The sequence below is a fragment of the Aquarana catesbeiana genome, linkage group LG08, assembly GCF_042186555.1.
Source record: "Aquarana catesbeiana isolate 2022-GZ linkage group LG08, ASM4218655v1, whole genome shotgun sequence".
NCBI classification, from domain to species: domain Eukaryota; kingdom Metazoa; phylum Chordata; class Amphibia; order Anura; family Ranidae; genus Aquarana; species Aquarana catesbeiana.
Genome location: NC_133331.1, coordinates 280,634,260 through 280,659,340, shown reverse-complemented (window position 1 = coordinate 280,659,340; position 25,081 = coordinate 280,634,260). Strand labels below are relative to the sequence as shown.

At 44.6% G+C, this 25,081-nt stretch overlaps 3 protein-coding genes across 3 annotated transcripts; 2 read left to right on the top strand and 1 right to left on the bottom strand.

Moving 5' to 3' along the window:
• Positions 1-13,929: 13,929 nt before the first annotated feature.
• Positions 13,930-14,686, top strand: LOC141104540 (histone H1.01-like). The gene has a single exon (XM_073594142.1). The coding sequence runs from the start codon at positions 13,966-13,968 to the stop codon at positions 14,620-14,622; it is 657 nt and encodes a 218-aa protein (XP_073450243.1). The 5' UTR covers positions 13,930-13,965; the 3' UTR covers positions 14,623-14,686.
• A 1,098-nt stretch (positions 14,687-15,784) lies between these two features.
• On the bottom strand, positions 15,785-16,512 carry LOC141104549 (histone H3). Its single transcript, XM_073594155.1, has one exon. The coding sequence runs from the start codon at positions 16,476-16,478 to the stop codon at positions 16,068-16,070; it is 411 nt and encodes a 136-aa protein (XP_073450256.1). The 5' UTR covers positions 16,479-16,512; the 3' UTR covers positions 15,785-16,067.
• A 2,646-nt stretch (positions 16,513-19,158) lies between these two features.
• Positions 19,159-21,165, top strand: LOC141104562 (histone H2A.J). Its single transcript, XM_073594169.1, has one exon. It carries the CDS (start codon positions 19,222-19,224, stop codon positions 19,615-19,617), a length of 396 nt encoding a protein of 131 aa, XP_073450270.1. The 5' UTR covers positions 19,159-19,221; the 3' UTR covers positions 19,618-21,165.
• The last annotated feature ends 3,916 nt before the right edge of the window (positions 21,166-25,081 follow it).

Genomic DNA, 25,081 nt, shown 5'->3' with positions numbered 1-25,081 from the left:
GTGGCCTATTGCTTCCCACACACATATATATATGTATTTATGGACTACAACTATTCCTATTAGTTTTACAAGGTTTAAGCAGTGGTGTATTTAGGTTTTGTGCTGCCCTAGGCCTGACTAAACGCATGCACCCCCCTAATTTAAATACGACCCACCCCATCCTGCCGAGGCCACACCCCTTCCTGTTTAAGACCCACCCTATCATCTGTAAACAACACCCCTTCCTCTTTAGGCTCATTTGGCACCTTTCAGGGGGGAACGGGTACCTGTTTCTGACAGGTACCCTTCCCCACTTCTGGGAGACTGCACTGTCCCCTCTGAAGTTTGCCCCCCCTCCTCCTTCCTCCACTGGGCCATTCAGAAAGTGCAACGTGCTTCGCACATGTGCAGTAGGGAACCGGTCGGTTTCCCTTACCATGAATGATAGTGGCAAAACCCGAGAGCCAATCCGAAAATCGGCTGAGGTGTCGACATCGCTGGATCCCTGGACAGGTAAGTGTTCTAATATTAAAAGTCAGCAGCTACAGTATTTTTAGCTGCTGAGTTTTAATGCTATCACGGGGGGTCTCACTGTGCCCATCAATTGCAGCCTCACTGTGCCCCATCAAACGCAGTCACTGTGCCCATCAAATGCAGCCACTGTGCCCATCAAATGCAGCCACTGTGCCCATCAATTGCAGCCACTGTGCCCATCAATTGCAGCCACTGTGCCCCATCAATTGCAGCCACTGTGCCCCATCAAACGCAGCCACTGTGCCCCATCAAACGCAGCCACTGTGCCCCATCAAATGCAGCCACTGTGCCCCATCAAACGCAGCCACTGTGCCCATCAAACGCAGCCACTGTGCCATTAAACGTAGCCACTGTACCATCAAACGCAGCCACTGTGCCCTCAAACACAGCCACTGTGCCCCATCAAACGCAGCCACCTTGCCCCATCAAACGCAGCCACTGTGCCCCATCAAACGTAGCCACTGTTCCCATCAAACGCAGCCACTGTGCCCATCAAACACAGCCACTGTGCCATCAAACGTAGCCATTGTGCCCTCAAACGCAGCCACTGTGCCATCAAACGTAGCCATTGTGCCATCAAACGTAGCCATTGTGCCATCAAACGCAGCCATTGTGCCATCAAACGTAGCCACTGTGCCATCAAACGTAGCCATTGTGCCCATCAAATGAAGCCACCGTGCCCATCAAACGCAGCCACTGTGCCCATCAAATGAAGTCACCGTGCCCATCAAACGCAGCCACTGTGCCATCAAACGCAGCCATTGTGCCCTCAAACGCAGCCACTGTGCCATCAAACGTAGCCACTGTGCCATCAAACGTAGCCATTGTGCCATCAAACGAAGCCATTGTGCCATCAAACGTAGCCATTGTGCCATCAAACGTAGCCATTGTGCCCATCAAATGAAGCCACCGTGCCCATCAAACGCAGCCACTGTGCCCATCAAATGAAGCCACCGTGCCTATCAAACGCAGCCATTGTGCCATCAAATGTAGCCATTGTGCCCTCAAATGCAGCCACTGTGCCCATCAAATGCAGCCACTGTGCTATCAAATGCAGCCACTGCGCCCATCAAATGAAGCCACCGTGCCCATCAAATGCAGCCATTGTGCCATCAAACGTAGTCATTGTGCCCCCAAACGCAGCCACTGTGCCCATCAAATGAAGCCACCATGCCCATCAAATGCAGCCATTGTGCCATCAAATGAAGCCACCGTGCCCATCAAATGCAGCCATTGTGCCATCAAATGCAGCCACTGTGCCCATCAAATGCTGCCAGTGCCCATCAAATTCTGCCAGTGCCCATCAAATGCTGCCAGTGTCCATAACACTGATATACTTTATTAAAACACTGTACCTGCTGTCCTGGGGGTTTCCCTCGTGCTCCTCTCTCTCCTCCTGACGTCACAGCCCCAGGGCCGAGGAGAAGATGCAGTGCAGGGGAGGGTAGGCGGAGCTTAAGGCTCCACCTGTCACCTGTTGCTTATGGGGGCGCGAGTGACACGCCGCCCCCCCACATGAGATAAAGCCCCCCCACCCGTCTTGCTGATTCCCGGCTCCCGCTGCCGCCTCCCGCACACTTGCAGCCCACGGCGGCCGGCTTTCTGTAGCGGCGCCGTGGTGTATGGGCGTGCTTGTCAGAGAGTAGGGGGGCGTGAGATACACGCCCCCATCCTCTGCCAAGCACGCCCATACACCACGGCGCCGCTGCAGAAAGCCGGCCGCCGTGGGCTGCAAGTGTGCGGGAGTCGGCAGCGGGAGCCGGGAATCAGCAAGACGGGTGGGGGGGCTTTATCTCATGCGGGGGGGGTGGCCCTTTTTGCCGCCCCCCGCAAAGTGCCGCCCTAGGCCTAGGCCTTGTCGGCCTAGGCCAAAACACAGCCCTGGGTTTAAGACACCTAATTTTGATTGACACTTCTGATCTAACAACCGGAAGTGACACAAATAATGTTTACTTCCAGTATTATGCATTTTTCATGTGGGGTCATTAGGGATTTATAAGCGGTAGTGTTTGTGGGGTCTGCACCCCAGATGACAGCTTTTTAGTTGAAATGCGTCGGGTGGACCCACACATATATACTGCTCTTGTTCCTGTATTTATTAAGCCTATTTGATGATCCTCTAACATGTGAGTTTACACTTTTTTTTTCCTTTAATAAACCCTATTTAAACGGTATCATGCTATGGACATTTTTTATCTATCTCTGCATGGTTTTTGAACACCGAGCCTTTTGTCCTATCGGAATACTATCTCCAATTTTTGATGTTTGAAAACGTCTGTGCCAAGTTGGTGGTTTAATCCAAGACCTGTCGTGCCTGTTTAGCCTGGTGTATCCATCAAGTCAGTTGACTCACAAGCCTGTATGACTTGGGGGGCATAAGCCTCTCCAGGTCATAAACATCTGGCAAGCCTCCTTTTGTTCACAGGTGGTGGCCCATTTGTTATCACAGTTTCTTTGGAGTATCAACGCCATGCGAATATCTGCCTAAGTGTGTTTTGGATCATCCTCGGACTTGTCAAATTTATATGTACTTGCCAAATCTAAAAACATACTTGCTAGCTTTGTTCTTCATATTCACATCATAATTGTTATTTATTGTGGTATAATTGATTTATTTATGTATTTAGTCACTTTTTATTGACTCTACTCACGTTTATAGTAGGTCATTTATTGATTTTTTCATATCATGTTGTTTATTTAGCATGAGTCACTTATTCAGCATGAGTCACTTTTTTCACTAAGGTAGACCCTTTATGCACCTTTATGTGTATCCCTTTGCATAGTAGGGTACTCGTTTAGTACTTTTTTACCTTTCATGGTCAAATTTAATATTTATGTATGGTATAATATCGCTACACTTTTTTTACACCTACTAAAATCACATATTGCACATGCCGTTACAGCTGAAGGAGTCTGACCGGTTCCGCACAATATAAATGCTGGGGCTACGCGGACCCATATATTAAGAACACGTGGACCGTGTGTACATACATGTAAAGGAAACATGTGCAGAACAGGCATATTAAACACATTAATTGATAAAATATCAACTGCATAAAAATGGTATAAAAATTGATTAAAAATCAATTAAAAATCAATCAAATCTTGGATCAATATCAATATCATAATAATCATAAAAATCATACTTAAAACTAGAAAGACCTGGCCATCAAAGGGTTAACTGTGTGCCTAGCCAGTGCTTGTGTACTGTGGGGGAGGTGCTTTTACTAAGGGAAGGCACAGATTCTGCAAAGCTGGGAACACAGAACACAGGATCAATGCCTTCCTTACTGACAGAACAGCAATCTGCCTTGTTTACGTAGGTAAATCGCCGTTCTGCCTGTGTACTAAACAATCGACGGATGCCAGCGGTACCCACCGCTGGGCTCCCGCTGTGATCACACACTGGGCCACCAGTGGTGCGCGTGAGCGCCCCAGACCTGGAAATTCCAGATCACGCACTAGGTACATGATTTGGCGCGGAGCGGCCGCCCTGACGCAGTATACCTATGGTGGGTGGTCTGCAACTGGTTAAGCAACTGGTTAAGCAGAGGCCCTAGAGAATAAAATGGTGGGTGTAGCAATTTTTTATGGATATGCATAGAGAAAGGTCCCAAACACTGCACAGCTAGCAAAGCCTTTAGAGAACATGTGAAAGCAGCCTGAGCCAGCTTCATCCAAAGCCATGCCCCCAAGATGTATAACCCCACCCACGGGGCTTAATTATGGAGGTGAGGAATTAGATTGGCCCCTGCCCAACCAGCACCCATCGCAGGAAACACCAGATGGATTTACCAGAGCGGAGACCTCAAGTTTTAGGAGGTCGCAAACCCGGAAGAAGGCCAAATACGTACATGTATGTGATAATGTCTGTACCTGCCATCCGCTCGCAGTATATTTACTTTGAGCCGCGGGCAGGTGGCTAAAGTGTAAATGAGGCTACATTTTTTTTTTTGTTTTTAGATTTTTTTACTGGGTCCAATCAGGAAGACCTCTCACTTCCTGTTTTGGTGAAAACGCTAGGATTTTGGAATTCTAATGTCTAATTTTGGTGATAGGATGAGCCGAACACCCCCCTGTTCGGTTCGCACCAGAACCTGCGAACAGGCAAAAAATTTGTTCGAACACGCGAACACCATTAAAGTCTATGGGACATGAACATGAATAATCAAAAGTGCTAATTTTAAAGGCTTATATGCAAATTATTGTCATAAAAAGTGTTTGGGGACCTGGGTCCTGCCCCAGGAGAGATGGATCAATGCAAAAAAAAGTTTTAAAAATGACTGTTTTTTTGGGAGTAGTGATTTTATTAATGCTTAAAGTGAAACAATAAAAGTGTAATATCCCTTTAAATTTTGTACCTGGGGGGGTGTCTATAGTGTGCCTGTAAAGGGGTGCATGTTTCCCGTGTTTAGAACAGTCTGACAGCAAAATGATATTTCAAAGGAAAAAAAAGTCATTTAAAACTACCCGCGGCTATTAATGAATTGCCGGTCCGACAATACACATAAAAGTTCATTGATAAAAGCGGCATGGGAATTCCCCACAGGGGAACCCTGAACCAAAATTTAAAAAAAAAAATGACGTGGGGGGTCCCCCTAAATTCCATACCAGGCCCTTCAGGTCTGGTATGGATATTAAGGGGAACCCCGCGCCAAATTAAAAAAAATGGCATAGGGTCACCCTAAAAATCCATACCAGACCCTTATCCGAGCACGCAACCTTGCAGGCCACAGGAAAAGAGGGGGGGACGAGAGAGCGCCCCCCCCCCCAACCGTACCAGGCCACATGCCCTCAACATTGGGAGGGTGCTTTAGGGTAGCCCCCCAAAATACCTTGTCCCCATGTTAATGAAGACAAGGGCCTCATCCCCACACCCGGGCCGGTGGTTGTGGGGGTCTGTGGGCAGGGGGCTTATCGGAATCCAGAAGCCCCCTGTAACAAGGGGACCCCCAGATCCCGGCCCTCCCCCTGTGTGAAATGGTAAGGGTACCCCTACCATTTCACTAAAAAAACTGTCAAAAATGTTAAAAATGACAAGAGACAGTTTTTGACAATTCCTTTATTTAAATGCTTCTTCTTTCTTCTATCTTCCTTCGGTTTCTTCCTCCATCTTCTTCTTCTTCTGGTTCTTCTGGTTCTTCCGGTTCTTCCGCCGGTGTTCTCATCTGGCATCTTCCTCCGGGTCGTTGGCGTCTTCTTCCCTTGAGCCGCTCCGCATCCATGATGGCATGGAGGGAGGCTCCCGCTCTTCTCTTCATCTTCTTTTCGAGCGCTCCGCATCCATGATGGCATGGAGGGAGGCTCCCGCTGTGTGATGCTTCTCCTCTTCTGACGGTTCTTAAATAACGAGGGGCGGGGCCACCCAGTGACCCCACCCCCCTCTGACGCACGGTGACTTGACGGGACTTCCCTATGGCGTCATAGGGAATGCCACAGGGAAGTCCCGTCAAGTCCCCGTGCGTCAGAGGGGGCGGGGTCACCGGGTGGCCCTGCCCCCCATTATTTAAGAACCGTCAGAAGTGGAGAAGCGTCACACAGCAGGAGCCTCCCTTCATGCCATCATGGATGCGGAGTGGCCCGAAAAGAAGATGAAGACAAGAAGATGAAGACAAGAAGATGAAGAGAGAAGCGTCACACAGTGGGAGCCTCCCTCCATGCCATCATGGATGCGGAGCGGCCCGGAGAAGAAGGGAAGAAGATGCCGCGGAGGAAGATGCCGGACGAGAACACCGGAGGAAGAACCAGAAGAAGAAGAAGATGGAGGAAGAAACCGAAGGAAGATAGAAGAAAGAAGATAGAAGAAAGAAGAAGCATTTAAATAAAGGAATTGTCAAAAACTGTCTCTTGTCATTTTTAACATTTTTGACACTTTTTTTAGTGAAATGGTAGGGGTACAAGTACCCCCTTACCATTTCACACAGGGGGGAGGGCCGGGATCTGGGGGTCACCTTGTTAAAGGGGGCTTCCAGATTCCTATAAGCCCCCCGCCTGCAGACCCCCACAACCACCGGCCAGGGTTGTGGGGATGAGGCCCTTGTCCTCATCAACATGGGGACAAGGTGTTTTGGGGGGCTACCCCAAAGCACCCTCCCAATGTTGAGGGCATGTGGTCTGGTACGGTTCAGGAGGGGGGGCGCTCTCTTGTCCCCCCCTCTTTTCCTGCGGCCTGCCAGGTTGCGTGCTCGGATAAGGGCCTGGTATGGATTTTTGGGGGGACCCCACGCCGTTTTTTTTTTAAATTTTGGCGCGGGGCTCTCTTTAAAATCCATACCAGACCTGCAGGGTCTGGTATAGATTTTGAGGGGGTCCCCACACCATTTTTTTTTTATTTTGGCCGGGGTTCCCCTTAATATCCATACCAGACCTGAAGGGCCTGGTATGGAATTTAGGGGGACCCCCATGTCATTTTTTTTTTTTTATTTGGGTTCGGGGTTCCCCTGTGGGGAATTCCCATGCCGTTTTTATCAATGAACTTTTATGTGTATTGTCGGACCGGCAATTCATTAATAGCCGCGAGTAGTTTAAATTACTTTTTTCCTTTGAAATGTCATTTTGCTGTCAGACTGTTCTAAACACGGGAAACATGCGCCCCTTTACAGGCATACTATAGACATCCCCCAGGTACAAAATTTAAAGGGATATTACACTTTTATTGTTTCACTTTAAGCATTTATAAAATCACTGCTGCTGAAAAAACGCCCATTTTTAAAACTTTTTTTTTGCAATGATCCATGTCCCCTGGGGCAGGACCCAGGTCCCCAAACACTTTTTATGACAATACCATGCATATAAGCCTTTAAAATTAGCACTTTTGATTTCTCCCATAGACTTTTAAAGGGTGTTCCGCGGCATTCGAATTTGCCGCGAACACCCCAAATTGTTCGCTGTTCGGCGAACTTGCAAACAGCCGATGTTAGACTCGAACTCGAAGCTCATCCCTAGTTGGTGACATTAGGTTTGGCTATGCAAACACTTGTTGATTTAAAGCACAGGTTCAAACCGCTGAAGGACCGCTCCATGTACATATACTGCATCAGGGCGGCCCTTAAGCGCAAAATCACGTACTTGTACGTGATTTTTTTTCTTCGGCTCTGGGGTGTGTGCCGGCAGAGCCCCGCTCCCGCTGTGATTGGGCACAGCAGGAGACAATCAGAGGGTCCTGCAGACCCGATGGCTACAGGAAATCCAGTGATCTGTCCGAGAGAGGCAGAACGGCGGTCTGCCTATGTAAAGAAGGCAGATCGCCGTTCTGCTAGTATGAAGGACACAGATCTTGTGTTTCTGCTAAGCACCAAAAGAAAGCTCTATTTGTGGGGGAAAAAAAAGGACATCAATTTTATTTGGGTACAGTGTCGCATGACCGCGCAATTGTCAGTTAAAGCAACACAGAGCCGTTTTGCAAAAAAATGGCCTGTCATTAAGGAGGGGTAAACCTTCTGGAGCTAAAGTGGTAAAAGACAAGAAAGATGCAGCATATAGTGGACATAAAGAGGAATTATACTTTGCTCTCTAATGGCCTGTGGCTTTTACTTTCTCTTCATTCCAGCTCTGCAGCCTATGCAAGAATCTTCAGTATTTAACACTTGCAGGATGGTTGGATGCCTGTCTCCCCTGCTGCATTGCTGTGGTTTCATCCACCAACTGCTCTTTCAATAGAGGACTCAGCAGTGACATAACAATTGGAGGAAGGAGTCACATTGTGTGGTGGGGAACAAAGACATACGACACACCTGGGATGGAGTGTTGAATGATTTGCAGACTGACAGAGTCTGTGGGGCTGAAAGAGGATTGCTAGGAGATGGGTTGTTGGGGGAATGGAGAATGAGGTAAGCAAAAGTTTTTTTACTCTCCCCTAGCCTGAATTAGCAGTTAACCCTTGTAGTGTGGGCACAGAGCTCCACTGCAAGTGAGAATGTTTTGGTTTATTGTCAGATGGGCTTTAAAGAAACATGAATGTTAACGAAATGAGGTGGACAGCTTCCGCAATGCCCCCCCCCCCATAGAAGCTGCTGGCAGGGTAATCACCACAATCCTGAAATGAATCCAGAATGGATGAAACATTGAGGAGCTGAAAAAAGATGGGGCATTGAGGCCTTAAGGTGGCCCCAGGGACTTTAAACGGTGCTCAAATCAATAAAGTAGAGAACATAAAAAATTCATTTTTTATTTAACAATCTTTAAAAAAAACAGACATTGGCCAAAGACCACATACAGAACAGTATATTCATTGATATAGAGATTAATACCACTTTCTCAACATGTTTCGCTTTCCTAAGCTTCTTCAGGAGATATATTGTGATATTATGGTCAACTATGAAAATAAAGAATATATGTATGTAAACAAATGTCTGCTTATAAGTTACAGTCATAATATATATTGATACATAAAGTGTGGCGCTAAAATAAACTTGTTCCTAATTGGGCAGGACCCACCAGAATATCAATCTGAGGGCCTAAACTAGCCCAGTAAGGTATTTAATGAAATGAGTTTTTATCAAATCTCATATCTAAAGAATAAGTGAAAGAGGACCAGAATAACAAGGTCATTACCCTTATATTCCCATATGTGAAATATTGTGAATAAAATCCCATAGAAAACTACCAAATGGAGAATTAATTATATTGCCCTCAAGGGGACATAAGTATAGAGTTTGGTGAATGTATTAATCAACTGTGAAAAAAAAAAGGAAAAAGGGAAAAAAAAAAAAAAGAAAAACATAAACTTAAATTGGATCAAGTGTATGTGACCACAAAGTTGTGAATCAACACCTGTTGTGTTAGTGGACAATTAAGCAAACGTGTGGGCCTGCTCAAAACAGGTACTATACAGATGCGTTTATGTTTTAAAAAGCATATATATAAACAAAAAGAAATTGTCTTGTTATAAATGCAAATGTATATAAATACAGTCCATGCACAAACTCAAATGAAATCAGGTGTGGGTTCAAATGTTAGTCCTATGAAGGTACACTGGGAAGTTAGGCCTCTAGGACTTCCTTCAGATGACCAGGATGGTTCCCATGTAATTAAATGGTAACTGTGGGTATAGATGTGTAAAAAATACTCTTACCAAAGGTGATGGACTCGCCAGCCAGCGGCTTTAGAGTCAGAATGAGCTTAAGATTAAAGGAATGGTGATGGTTCTAGTGCTGCTGCATCCGTTAGTAGGGACGCTGGAAGGTGAAGATCCCCAGCAACACGGCCTCACGAACTCCAATGCTCAAATGATCACACAAATCCTCAGATATAAAAATCAGAGAGGAGATTCCACAGAGCGTAAAAACTGCTTCCAAAAAAACTTTAATCAAAGTTTTAATAATCAAGGACTTACACTGGCTCATAAACCGCAACAGAGACCAGGCATAACAGGCATATCAGGGTCTGATATGCCTGTTATGCCATGATAGAATAAGCGCTTTTTTAGAGATTTTTATCTGTTTTTGTACCCTGGCCTCTGTTGTTGTCTATGAGCCATTGTACTTTTATCATTCCTGGTCTCTGTTGCGGTTTATGAGCCAGTGTAAGTCCTTGATTGTTAGAAATTCTTAAAATTGTTTAAAAATTCTTTCTCTAAAGGTAAGACTGAAAAAGTAAATTGTGACTTGGTGGTCAGTGTGTTTTTTTTTTTTTTTTTTATTATTATTATTTTTGATACACATGTGTTATATATTCCTTTGATGTATGATATATATATATATACGTTTTATCAATTTTTGTATTCTTCATATTTTTTTCCCTATGATCAAACCAATATGTATCAATATATATTATGACTGTAACTTATAAGCAGACATTTGTTTACATACATATTTTCTTTATTTTCATAGTTGACCATAATATCACAATATATCTCCTGAAGAAGCTTAGGAAAGCGAAACATGTTGAGAAAGTGGTATTAATCTCTGTATCAATGAATATACTGTTCTGTATGTGGTCTTTGGCCAATGTCTGTTTTTTTTAAAGATTGTTAAATAAAAAATGAATTTTTTATGTTCTCTACTATATTGATTTGAGCACCGTTTAAAGTCCCTGGGGCTACCTTAAGGCCTCAATGCCCCGTCTTTTTTCAAATATATTTTCTGGGATGTGGTGCTTTGGATTTTCCCTCTCTTCCAAATATTTTTTTCATTGAGGAGCTGAAAGAAGAGATGTAATCCAGTACCATGTGTGGGCCTTTGACCTCCTCTAGCATGCAGTGCACACCTTCTGAGTGCAAAGGAGGAGAATTCAAGCCTCATATTTTGTGTACAGAAGTGTGTAAGAAACGTGTTCATACGCCTGCTGCTTCCCTCCTATCCAGGCATATTGTCAGGACATGTAGTATGTTATATAGAACAATAGTGAAGGCATACAGTACTGTCAGTACATGAAAGGAAATTGTATGACACGTAATGAAGGCATATTATTGGAACATGTAGTAAAGGCATACAAGTGAAGGCCGCCAGATCCTGCCCCCCGCGCCACGTGAATGAGTATGGGGTACATCATACCCCTACCCATTCACCTGGAATAAAAAGCGTCAAAAATAAAACACACTACACAGGGTTTTAAAATAATGTATTGGGCAGCTCCGGTGGTCTCTTCCTTCTTCTCTGCGCTCTCCTCCTGCTATTAGGTCGTCTTCTGCTGTTTTGCTAGCTCTTGCCTGGTCTTCCCTGTCTCCTTCTCTTCTTCTCTCCTTCTCATGTTGCCAGGACGCTCTCTCCCGCTGTAAAACTGTGTGCATGGGGCGGGGCCCCCATAGGCATGGGGCGGAGTCGTCGGGTGATGTCATCCAGTGACCCCGCCCCCTAATGATGTCGCCCCTCGGGGCATGATGGGGCGGTGGGCGGGGTCAGATGACATCACCCAGTGACTCCGCCCCATGCTTATATAAGTCGTTGCGCAGCTCGCACGCTGCATTACAGAGGGGGAGAGCGTCGTGTCAACATCGGAAGAAGACCGGGCAAGAGCTAGCAAAAGAGCCTGCAAAAGAGCAGAAGATAGCTCTAGAGGCCCGGCACAAGACTCCGGACAGAGGGAGAAGAACCAGAGAGTGGAGAAGAACAAGCAAGAGCTAGCAGAAGATAGCTCTGCAGGCCTGGGAAAAGAACCAGAGAAGAGGGAAGAAGACCGGGCAAGAGCTAGCAAAAGAGCAGAAGATAGCTCTGGAGGCCCGGGAGAATATCAAGGGAAGAAGACCGGGCAAGAGCTAGCAAAAGAGCAGAAGATAGCTCTGGAGGCCCGAGAGAACCAGAGAAGAGAGTAGAGGCCCGGCACAAGACATAGAGGCAGAGAAACGCTTAACCAGGGTTAACGCTGTATGCCAAGAACCAAGCAGACCGCTCCTAAGTCCACCGGAGGGAGGGCATAATACCCCCCCACTGCCATCCTCATCACCCCCCACACACAACACAAAGGCTCTTCTCGGAGCCACCACATCCTCCTCACAAAGAGCTCCATACTATCTCATCACCACTACATCATACAAATACTCCTCACCACATCTCTACACCCCCCATCACACCGCACTCACATCTCTAAGATGATTACAAAGTAACAATTCACACTTCTCTAGGAAGGAGATCTTTTCTCGTGCCGATCTCTTCTCACCACAATACAATATATAGGAGAGGAGAACAAGACACCTTCCTAGAAAGATTCTCTTCATATCTCTAGACTTCCCTCATCATTACCAGGAGATCGGGAAAGAAAACCTGTTCAAGAGAAATACAAAGTCATCTCCTCCCCTCCTGTACACAGATCCCGGGATCACCTCTTTCTCAGCTCCGGTGTAGAAATCCTACAACTGACTAGTAAGAAATCTCACACTCACTATTCATTCTTCTGTATGAAGACGAGATTTCCTCTCCCCGATCTATCACAGGAATCTCTCCTCTGCTATTCTACAACTTTCTCCAATCTTCCCTCTCACACACACACCGATCACATTGTTACATCTTACACTCTCCCCTATTTCTTCTCACTCATCTACAGAAGACAATTATTGGCACCCTGGAGAGAGTTGTACATTTCTCATTCCAAGCGTCAAATTATTTTATATGTCAGCCAATCAGCAGATAGTGATCTGTACGGTGAGTGCAGAACTCCATCATCTGCAAACTGCACAGCGATGAGATTTCGGCGAGCAATTTGAAAATATTCCGATCAGTCAATCACAGCCTCTTGTCGTTCCTGTGTCAGCCAATAAGATCGTTTATATTATCATACAGGGAGCTTTCTAAAAGCGGGGGCGGGAGATCAAATTTTAATCCAAATGTGACATCGGGGCTGCTAATCCTCTTCATATTATTTGTGGGTGAAAATATGGAATTCTATTCTATGACAGTGAAGAGTCCATTCTCCTCATAACACAATGTTCTTGTTGCTGATCATTCTAACATGTCCGATCAGTACAATAGTAAACTGGACCTCGGTGTAGAGAGTTGGGAGGCCCCTGCCCTAGAGAGAAATCTATCACTACAAATGACCAAGATTTATTATCAATAATTGACCCACCATAGACTATAATGGGATGTGCCACAAAATAATGATTACTGAGCTTTGGGGGTAAAAAATGTTGACGGATTCTCTCCTTGGTATAAAAAAAAATATATATATAATTTTTATTTTTCTTTATACAGTATATTTTCTGAGTAGACTATATAGATAGCTGTGTGGTAAAATGTGGCAATAAACTTAGAGTATTTGAATGACAATATATTTATCATGATGAAATAATGATACATCACCACCAGAATAAACGATTTACTAGTCTGCTGTGTGCAGTGGCTACAAACATACAGTTGTCATAATGAGGAAAGAATGATAAATAGTACATGAAATATGACATGTCCTCATCAGATGACACCTTTGTATCTCTAACAATCTCCCCCATCACATCACACAAGGATCTCAGGTCTCCGGCTGATGTTTTTGTTCCAGGCTCCTTCTACTCAGCTATAGATGAGCAGAGTTCTGTATTAGAGGGAAATGTTTCCTGATCTTCACTCTTCACTCATCTAATGTGAAGATGATTGTAGTGGGAGATGTGAGAAGATTGTTTTCTGATGAGAATGTGTGTAGAAAAGCAGGTAGAAGGAAGAATGGGACACACACTCAGGAGGATGGATGTGTTTGCAGCCTCTGTGTTCAGCCTCCTGAGCAGATCATGAGAGCGGTAAGTGACAGATCGATAAGTGACAGTCCAGTGAGCAGATCGGGTCCTCGATGAAGATTGGACATCCTTCCGTTTCTTATTATAATCGTTTTTCTCTCTATCAGGGAAACACAACAAGAGAGAGAAGATTCCCCAACACTGGAGTGACAGTCAGTGGGCGTGTCTAACGTGTAACCAATAGCAGTGCAGAAGGCAAGTTCTATATCAACCAATAGTAGTGCAGAACGTCTCTATATAAGCCAGAGCACCACACACGATATTTATCTATTTTCAAAAGCTCGTTGAGAATCATGACGGAGACTGAGATCGCCCCAGCCGCCGCTCCTCCAGCGGAGCCCGCCGCCAAGAAGAAGGCGACTAAGAAGGCGGCAGCCGGAGGAGCCAAGAAAGGCAGCAAGAAGCCGTCCGGTCCCAGCGTGTCCGACCTCATCGTCACAGCCGTGGCCGCTTCCAAGGAGCGCAGCGGGGTCTCCCTGGCCGCCCTCAAGAAGCTCCTGGCCGCCGGAGGATACGATGTGGACAAGAACAACAGCCGCCTCAAGATCGCCATCAGGGCGCTGGTGACTAAGGGGAGCCTCGTCCAGGTCAAAGGACATGGAGCCTCCGGATCCTTCAAGATCAACAAGAAGCAGCAAGAGGGCGACAAGGCCAAGAAAGTCACCAAGAAGAAGCCATCGGCTGCGGCCAAGCCCAAGAAACCTGCGGCCGCCAAGAAGCCAGCCAAGTCCCCCAAGAAGAAAGTCCCCAGCAAAGCAGCCAAGAGCCCCAAGAAGGCCGCCAAGAAACCGGCAAAGGCTGCAGCTTCTCCCGCCAAGAAGGCGACAAAGAGCCCCAAGAAGCCCAAAGCTGCAGCCAAGCCGAAAAAAGCCGCCAAGAGTCCGGCTAAGAAGGCGGCTAAACCCAAGACAGCAGCCAAGCCCAAGAAGGCCGCTCCGAAGAAGAAATAAAGGAAGGCGGCAGTAGCCGGAGAACTCCTTCATCTCCACCCCCCAAAGGCTCTTCTCAGAGCCACCTACCTCCTCCTAACAGAGCCACACCTACCTACTTACACCCACCTTCTCCTAAAAGCTACACCCACCTCCTAACAGAGCCGCACCCACCTCCTAACAGAGCCGCACCTACCTACCTACACCCACCTCCTCCCAACAGAGCCACACCTACCTACACCCACCAGGGCCCGCATAGACTTTACACACAGTCTAGATGAGATGATATGTTCCCATCACACATTGTACATTTATCTCTTGCAGGGAATCTCAGATTACGTTTTATGATAAATCCCACAAATGATTACTAGAGATCCTGTAGATCGGAAATCCCTCCTGCTATAAAGGATCTTTTCAGGGGCCCCACCCCACACACATCTGTCATGTGCAGATAGGAGATCTGGAGGTCCCCGACAATTCCCGCACAGTCTGTGGGATCTCCCGGGGGAGGGGGACATTCACACTTCCTCTTTCTAGATGATCGTTCAGGATCTTCAATATTTCATGTGATCGGTATGAGGGAAATCATTGCACTGATCGGACATGTTAGAATGATCAGCAACAAGAACATTGTGTTATGAGGAGAATGGACTCTTCACTGTCATAGAATAGAATTCCATATTTTCACCATATTGTCACAACAGATAGTGGAAGGTGTTCCGCACACATTCACCGTACAGATCACTATCTGCTGATTGGCTGACATATAAAATAATTTGACGCTTGGAATGAGAAATGTACAACTCTCTCCAGGGTGCCAAGAATTGTCTTCTGTAGATAATGAATAAGAAGAAATAGAGAAGAGTGTAAGATGTAACAATGTGATCGGTGTGTGTGTGAGAGAGAAGATTAGAGAAAGTAGTAGAATAGCAGAGGAGAGATTCCTGTGATAGATCGGGGAGAGGAAATCTCGTCTTCATACAGAAGAATGAATAGTGAGTGTGAGATTTCTTACTAGTCAGTTGTAGGATTTCTACACCGGAGCTGAGAAAGAGGTGATCCCGGGATCTGTGTACAGGAGGGGAGGAGATGACTTTGTATTGATCTTGAACAGGTTTTCTTTCTCGATCTCCTGGTAATGATGAGGGAAGTCTAGAGATATGAAGAGAATCTTTCTAGGAAGGTGTCTTGTTCTCCTCTCCTATATATTGTATTGTGGTGGGAAGAGATCGGCACGAGAAAAGATCTCCTTCCTAGAGAAGTGTGAATTGTTACTTTGTAATCATCTTAGAAATGTTAGAGATGTGAGTGCGGTGTGATGGGGGGTGTAGAGATGTGGTGAGGAGTATTTGTAGGATGTAGTGGTGATGAGATAGTATGGAGCTCTTTGGAAGGAGGATGTGGTGGCTCTGAGAAGAGCCTTTGTGTTGTGTGGGGGGTGATGAGGATGTTGGTCGGGGGGTGTATTAGGCCCTCTCTCCGCGGATGCGGCGTGCCAGCTGGATGTCTTTGGGCATGATGGTGACCCTCTTGGCATGGATGGCGCAGAGGTTGGTGTCCTCGAAGAGTCCTACGAGATAAGCCTCGGAGGCTTCCTGCAGAGCCATGACGGCGGAGCTCTGGAAGCGCAGGTCGGTCTTGAAGTCCTGGGCGATCTCTCGGACGAGGCGCTGGAAGGGCAGCTTGCGGATGAGCAGCTCGGTGGATTTCTGGTAGCGGCGGATCTCTCGGAGAGCCACGGTGCCGGGCCTGTAGCGGTGAGGCTTCTTGACTCCGCCGGTGGCCGGGGCGCTCTTGCGGGCGGCTTTGGTGGCCAGCTGCTTGCGGGGAGCTTTCCCTCCGGTGGACTTACGAGCGGTCTGCTTGGTTCTTGCCATGGCTGATCAATGCTTCCAATCTCCAGAAGAAAGAAGTGTGAGAACACGGGCTGTGCGGCGTCTATTTATATACATCACTGCCTTCTGATTGGACAACTAACTCACACCCCTTTTCATGATTGGTTTACTTTTAAAAAAGCGCCATTTTTAAAATGCCCGCCAAGATCTTCCCGTTTTCTGTGTTAGTAGAGTTACCTTCTTTGTGTGGGGTGGGGGAGGGGAGTTCCTCCACATCATACAAGATCTCCATATTACCAAAAAGAGAAAATATTATTCATACATATTTTTATAATCAAAGTTTAGAGACTCTTCAAGTAGAAAGGTGACTTGTACAGCTTGTTCCATCCAGTACAATTCTGTACTAACATGGAGGGACAGATCGCTGAGCAGACAATGAATCGTGTCCCCCCAGCATTGTCCTGCCTGCTCCGGACACATCTGGGATCGGTGCGATCATTACCTCTAGATGTTCCATGTGGATCAGCATTAGATCATTGAACTCCTATTGCTGGATCTACATTATAATCGGTGTGCCGCCAACTCCTACCGGGGGATTTGAGGGAATGGACACAGGGCGACATCTAGATTACATAATCAATCCGATACATTTACATGAATTGGGTTTTATTTGTCAGAAAATGCTGCAAAAACATGATTTGAACTATAATTCTCATGATATCATGTCACCATTAGAAGGAGAATGACAGCTCTGATATGGAGCATATGAGAGGGTCTTATGAAGAGCATTTGTGTCTTGTTTGGATGATGGGGGGTGTTGGGGATTTACTTGGTGCTGGTGTACTACATTAACATAAAATATTATTTGACAAAATGTATATAGTGCTAACAGTTTAAACAGCTCTTTACAATACAAGGGTGACAGTACAATCTCTATACAGTTCAATACAAAATGAATAGGAGCGTCCTGCTCATGGAGCTTACAATCTAAAGAAATATTTTTGTAATCAAAGATTAGAGACTCCTTATCAGTGTAATAATCAGAAACATTGAGATTGCATTATTTGTGCCATATTTCAGTTAATTAGATGACACAAACAGAGATAACCCCCAGGATCTGAGGGATGTATGATAATCTGCATTACAATGTGTAACCTTCACTTTCTAATCTGTTGTAATGTAATCTGAGGCAACTTAAATTCACCATATATATATATATATATATATATATATATATATAGTATAATATACACACAAAATAGAGAGGGAGAGATACAGACCAGGAAAGACAATGTATGCCCAGCTGATGATCTAATCCGTCTCTTCCCCCCGATCTAAGGTGAGTAGATGATTTTATGTATATATCTATCTTTGGACCCCCCATAAAGAAAATAGATGCTGTATGACAAAATGAAAACACAAGGGGATCTATTAGTAAAAATTCTAAGCAGATGATCCCTAAACTATTCCTAATATGTAAGCATCCCCCCTGTATATGTGTCTCCAGACATTATCGTGATTTGTGAAGAGTCCAAGATCATTTATAAAAGGGAAAACAAACGTGTCGGTTAAAAATGACGTAATAAAGATATTATATATGTGTAATCCTTCTATACATACAAATCCGCTTTCAATGTACGGGGAAAATCTCCAATGTATTCTCCGAGGAGCAACACTGACACCTAGTGGTGACAAAATGCATGCCTTTTATACGGGGAAGACAAAATGCATGCCTTTTATACGGGGAAGACATACAATGAGATTGAATGGTTTGTTCCCACTAGCACAATATTCATCTATAAATTAGATCCTCCGAATATCCATTCTACAGGACGGGTCTAAGTGGGAAAAAAAATATGATCTGGAATTTCTCAATAAAGGGAATTTGGAAGACTAGCTGGTATTCGGATGGATTTATTCTAATTCATCCACAAATGTACAACTCCCCATCAGATTGTACAAAATGATCTTTCATAATCTGTTAATTCTTCACTTGTGTTAAAGATAAAATGTGATGAGAGCTCATTGATAGAAATGGTGGGTGGCTCTTAGAAGAGCCTTTGTGTCTTGTGTTGGGATGATGATGATGATGATGGGGGGATTACTTGGCGCTGGTGTACTTGGTGACGGCCTTGGTGCCCTCGGAGACGGCGTGCTTGGCCAGCTCTCCGGGCAGGAGAAGGCGGACGGCGGTCTGGATCTCCCGGGAGGTGATGGTGCGGCGCTTGTTGTAATGAGCCAGGCGGGAAGCTTCGCCAGCGATGCGCTCGAAGATGTCATTGACGAAGGAGTTCATGATGCCCATGGCCTTGGACGAGATGCCGGTGTCGGGGTGGACCTGCTTGAGCACCTTGTACACGTAGATGGCATAACTCTCCTTCCTGCTCTTCCTCCGCTTCTTGCCGTCCTTCTTCTGGCTCTTGGTCACGGCTTTCTTGGAGCCCTTCTTGGGCGCCGGGGCGGACTTGGCTGGTTCAGGCATGATTAGGATCAATCAGATCAACTCCGATGTGTGCTGGAGCCGCCCTCATGTGCTGATTTTATAGGCGTCCTATGAAAATGAGTCTCCTCCCTCCTCACTCATTGGAGGATTCAGTCATGTGATGGGGAGGAGTGGAATACTTTCCTTCTTCGTTTACGGATTGGTTTAGAAACAAGTCAGAACACTATTGGCGGGCTTGAAAAGTAACCAATCACAGAGTGTGACGTCAGAGCTTTGACGGTATAAATATAAGGAAGCGCCCGAATTTGGTTATCTTTATCAGAATAACACAGACGTCTCACAATGTCTGGCCGTGGAAAACAAGGAGGCAAGGTACGGGCTAAGGCCAAAACCCGATCATCCCGGGCTGGTCTGCAGTTCCCAGTCGGTCGTGTTCACCGTCTGCTCAGGAAGGGGAACTATGCCGAGCGGGTCGGGGCCGGAGCTCCCGTCTATCTGGCCGCCGTCCTCGAGTATCTGACGGCTGAGATCCTCGAGCTGGCCGGCAACGCCGCCCGCGACAACAAGAAGACCCGCATCATCCCCCGACACCTCCAGCTGGCCGTCCGCAACGACGAGGAGCTCAACAAGCTGCTGGGCGGAGTCACCATCGCCCAGGGAGGAGTCCTGCCCAACATCCAGGCCGTGCTGCTGCCCAAGAAGACCGAGAGCCACAAGGCCGCCGCCAAATCCAAGTAATCCCAACAACTCCTTTCTACTCCCAAATCCATTCATTTACAACACAAAGGCTCTTCTCAGAGCCACCCACATCTCTCTACAAAGAGCCCACACATACCTCATTGTGTCTACCACATCGCATGGAATGAGCCCTCAATTCTCTTCATAGCTTTACACAGGAAATACATTATTTATTCACACTTCTAATACAGGAGAGTTGTACAGGGAGAACAATTACTACATATAAAGAGTCTGAAATTTATTATTGGGGGATCTGCTCATCTTACATGGTCATTGTCCTTCAAACTTTAATTCTGCCGAATGTATTACAGACCAGAAATCATTCATTATATACCAAAACAATCATCCCCCCAACTGATCAGGAACACAGATCTCAGAATTGTCCTACTATGGCGGGCGGGGTATGGAACGGATTGGCTTCATTTTTAATGGAACGTTTCAATCATCTCAGATCGGCTAATCTGACACAGAAATTGAATGATAAAAAAATGTAAATTCTTCCGGAGAATATTCTAAACACACTGGAATATATTGTTTCAAGGGGTTTGTACTATAGAGATCAATGAAAACAGAGAAAGATCTCAGAACACATTTCTTTGGACTCCTCATCAAAAACATTATTGGTTAATGAAGGAAACGCCCACAGCTCTGATTGGCTCACATTTAAAATTGATACTTTCAAATTTGCCGCCTGAATTCTTTGGAACGTTACAGAAATAATCAGCCCTATTATACCGCCAAATCCGAGACATATCATTAGCGCTTTATTTTCAAGTAGATTCATCGATTAGTCTGGAATAGAAATTGATTCAGAAGATTGTTGAATAATCTAAAATATGTTCTCTGTTACTAGATTTATAAAAAGTGAAAGGACTGGTAGAAGTCATGACACCGCCAGATACATATGTACAATGAATCCAACAGATCGTTATCCACTTTGTAACTAGAAATCAGCAACAATGTTTCTAAGTAATTATCTGCAGAGTATTAAATGGCTTTATCTTAGAAACATAAATGCGACTTTTTTCTCCTTTTCTTTAGTAATCCCTTATAGATATGTAAATGTTATTAATAATAACTGGTGATTTGTCTCCTCTGTGTAATCTCCGAACATGAATTAGAAAACCGTAATAAAGGAAGAATAGGTTTGTCATCAGATCTGTATAGGATGACGGGACTGGCCTCTATCGGATGTAGCAATAACGGATTTCCCCCAAATTACAACTAGAATAATAATATAAAATATGTGAATGGACTGGTAGAAATCATGACGCTGCCAGATACATAAAAGTATGTACAATAAAATACATTATCAGATCTGCATAGGATTATGTAACTGAAAAAAAAAAAAAGATACAAATATATAATCATGACAGAAAATATGTACTATGAATCAATAAAGAAAATATTGCACTTCTGATGAATTACATCCGTTTTCATTCGGCAAAATATTTAAAAGCTTCTAAATAAATGAAATTCTCTGCAGTGCAATAAATGAATAGACCCCGCCCCTCCTCCTCATGTCTCCAATCGGGTCCGCTCAGCTTTACACCCAGGAAGGAGAAATAGGGGGAAAAATGCATCTTTGTTTCCTTTTCAAAATAATCTTTATAAATATGAACAATTGTTATGAAGCGTTAAATATTCGTGTTCTCTGTGTAATCTCCAGGTACACGTGCGATGTCTGACCATACACACTGCGATCTGCTTTACTAAAGATACGTAAGAACACAACAAAATAATGTATCCAATGTTGTATCTAATTGGGTAGAAAATGGATCTATAAAGAGAGTGTACAATCAGCACTCAGGATGATGTAGTGAGTTTTGGAGATGGATGCGGTATATAGATCTTTGTATGAGAAGGTAGGTGGCCCTGAGAAGGACCTTTGTGTAGATGAAGTGGGTAGGTGTCTATGAGGGTTTATCCTCCGAATCCGTAGAGAGTGCGCCCCTGGCGTTTGAGAGCATAGACGACATCCATGGCGGTGACGGTCTTCCTCTTGGCGTGCTCGGTGTAGGTGACGGCATCGCGGATGACATTCTCCAGGAAAACCTTCAGCACTCCGCGGGTCTCCTCATAGATGAGTCCGGAGATGCGCTTGACACCCCCTCTGCGGGCCAAACGTCGGATGGCGGGTTTGGTGATGCCCTGGATGTTGTCCCGGAGCACCTTCCTGTGCCGCTTGGCGCCTCCTTTCCCCAGACCCTTCCCTCCTTTACCGCGACCAGACATCTCGGAAACCCTCGTTATTCAGACGAACAGTAAAGAAACCGCACACAGCCTCCTCCTTATAAACAGCCTGAGCGGACCTGATGGAAACCTTCCTGTGAAAGAGGCGGAGTCACACCCATTCATTACAATAAAATAGAGAATTCCATTCCTTTAGAAGGCTCCTAAATATTCTGTTTGTATTCAGATACATTAATGCAACAGCAATACATGTCCAGGAGATGAATTTATTCCTTCTTTTCAATTATTTTTTATTTATACCTGGAGATTATACGGAGAACATGAATCTTTAACACTTCATAACAGAAACACAATCAGCAGTTTCAATTATTCATATTAATTTCATATTTATAAAACGTTATTTTGAAAAGGAAACACATTACTTCTGACATCTCTCCTTACTGGGTGTAAGGCTAAGCGGACCTGATGGGAGACATGAGAAGGGGCGGGGTCTAATCATTTATTACACTGTAGAGAATTTCATTTAGTTAGACGCTTTTCAATATTTTGCTGAATGGAAACGGATGTAATGCATCATAAGCACAACATTATCTTTATTGATTAATTGTACACATTTGTCTGGCATGTCATCATTATCACCTATTTCTAACAATAATGTCATATTTCCCGATCTTTATATAGGAAGAGCAAACTATGTGCAATTTGCTATATGTAAAAAGATAAACAAAAGATATTCTAGTTTTAATATGGGGGAGTCCATAATTACTACATGTCCTAAAGAGGGAACATTAATTATCGGCCAGTTCTACGATCCTATACAGATCTGATGATGAAACGTGTAATACTTTATTGGCCATCATATAGAAAGGTAGAGAATGTAGAGAAGTAGAGAATCTATGAGAGAAGTCATCTCACTGTCATGTTCTCTATGTAGCAGTGGGGGGGGGGGACTTGCATTATGAGGACTTGGAATAAAAGAGAACATATGGAAATGTTTTACATTATTCAATAATTTTCAGAATCCATTTCTATTCATTCCGGACTAATCGATGAAAACAAAGCATTGGTGATATTTCTCGGATAAATGTCTCATCTGATGATCTCAGTGTCGGATTTGGCGGTATAATAGGGCTGATTATTTCTCTGTAACGTTCTTCACTATTCAGGCGGTAAATTTGAAAGTAGCAATTTGAAATCCGAGCCATTCAGAGCTGTGGGCGTTTCCTTCATCAGCCAGTAATGTCTTTCTTATGAGAATTTCAAAGAAATGTATTCTGAGCTCTTTCTCCATTTCAGCCCAGAAAATACTTGTTCTGTAGACTTTTCATTGATCTCTATAGAAAACATTCTCTAGCAGGGCGGATTCTGTATTGTGAAGTAAAAGAAAAGACTAGAAGAAATGTGACATTCATATTTCTAATGGATTTATTATTCTTGGTTAGATAAACTGCCCGACAATTCAGAGGAGCGTTGATCGATGTTCCCGGAGGAAGAGATATCAGATTTTAGTGTCGGATTATTCTATCTGAGATCATTGGAACGTTCCATATAATTCCGGCGGGAAATTTGAATGAATCAATTTCATATTTGCACCAATCACAGTTCTGGGCGATTTCTTCGGATAAAATGTATTGAGTGTGAAGGAGGATCTGAGATCTGTGTTCCTTTCAGCTGGGGGGTGTTTGTTTGGTATTTAATATTGAATGTTCTCAGATCTCCAGAAGATATTCAGCAGAATTAAAGGATGGAGGACAATAAAAACCAGTCCCTGTAAGGAGATCACATCGTTCCTTCACATGAAATGCAGTAAATGATACAAATCCTAGAAACTCTGAATTGCTGTTAGGACGGACAGACATGGAGGGGTGGATGGTTTTGGTTGGAGGGTTTAGCGGTGAGGAGACGATCAGCATAGAAAGATTGGAATGAAAAGAGATGAGAGAATGATGTACTGTGATCACATTTCCTCTCATTACTCCTCGCCTCTATTACAAGTCTGAGTGTGATAAGAAGACAAAGGGTTTGTCTTTACAGGGAACTTTACCTGACAGTATTAATAATATATAACTTCAATGGAGAATAGGAATAGAAAGCAGGTATGTCCGGCTCTATGTAGAGAGATGTGGGTGGCATGTTTGTGAGGCAATGCTAAAATAATAATAACATTGATCTTTAGATGAAAAGTACCGTAGATCGGTCAGACTGGGAGGGGGATGAATAAACCTTCCTTCTATTCCCATCCTGATTCCAGATTTATTGCGGAGATCATCTCCACTTTCTGGCTGTATACATTCCCTATTCACCTCCTTGTACTGCACACACACCCAAGTGTTCTACCGGGAATGACCACAAGGTGGCAGAGCTGAATAAACACTTATGCCGCACTCACACATTGTTACAATCAAAGATCCTCCGCAATCTCCCGCCTTACATTGTTACTTTATCTGAAATCACAAGTTGTGAAGATCGTGGAGTTCTTAACGAACAACACAATAGGGGAAAGAAACAAGAAAAACGAAACATTGTATGTACTCAATCAGCCCAGACAAATCTTTGTCTATTTGTATCTATTTCAATCATCAACAGCAGATCAATGTACACACAGGGTGGGGGATGAGCTCATTCTTTGTACTTATAGTTCTAATTAACAATAATAATAAACATAATTAACATGTACAAAGTATCATCTACATACAAATCTGATCACAATATTACCTCGGACAGCACACAGTCCTTTATAGAAGGTAGAAAATGTTTCCTAACATGGACATGTTTATCACCATAATGAACTTACACATGATCTCCAAACCTGGAAACCATTTTATTCCCATCATCATTCCCCAATGTCTGAACGTTTATTTTTTATACTGATTTCAATAGATTTGTATTGCACTTTTGAAAAGAATATATGCCATACAGCCAGGGGCGTTGCTAGGTCTACAAAAGATCTGGGGCTAGAGCCCATAGTAGTGAAGTAAAGAAAGTCATACACATGTATATAATATACGTGTGGGTGTACAGTATATATATCTCTGAGTGTGGATTCCCGCTTACATCAGGGTTCTCAGGGAGCCCACCCCCCTTACATCAGTGTCCCCAGAGCCCCTCTTACATCAGGGTCTCTAGAGAGCCTCCCTACTTACATCAGGGTCCCCAGAGCCCCCCTCATTACATCAGGGTCCCCAGAGCCCCCCTCATTGCATCAGGGTCCCCAGAGAGCCCACCCCTCTTACATCGGGGTCCCCAGAACCCCCCTTACATCAGGGTCCCT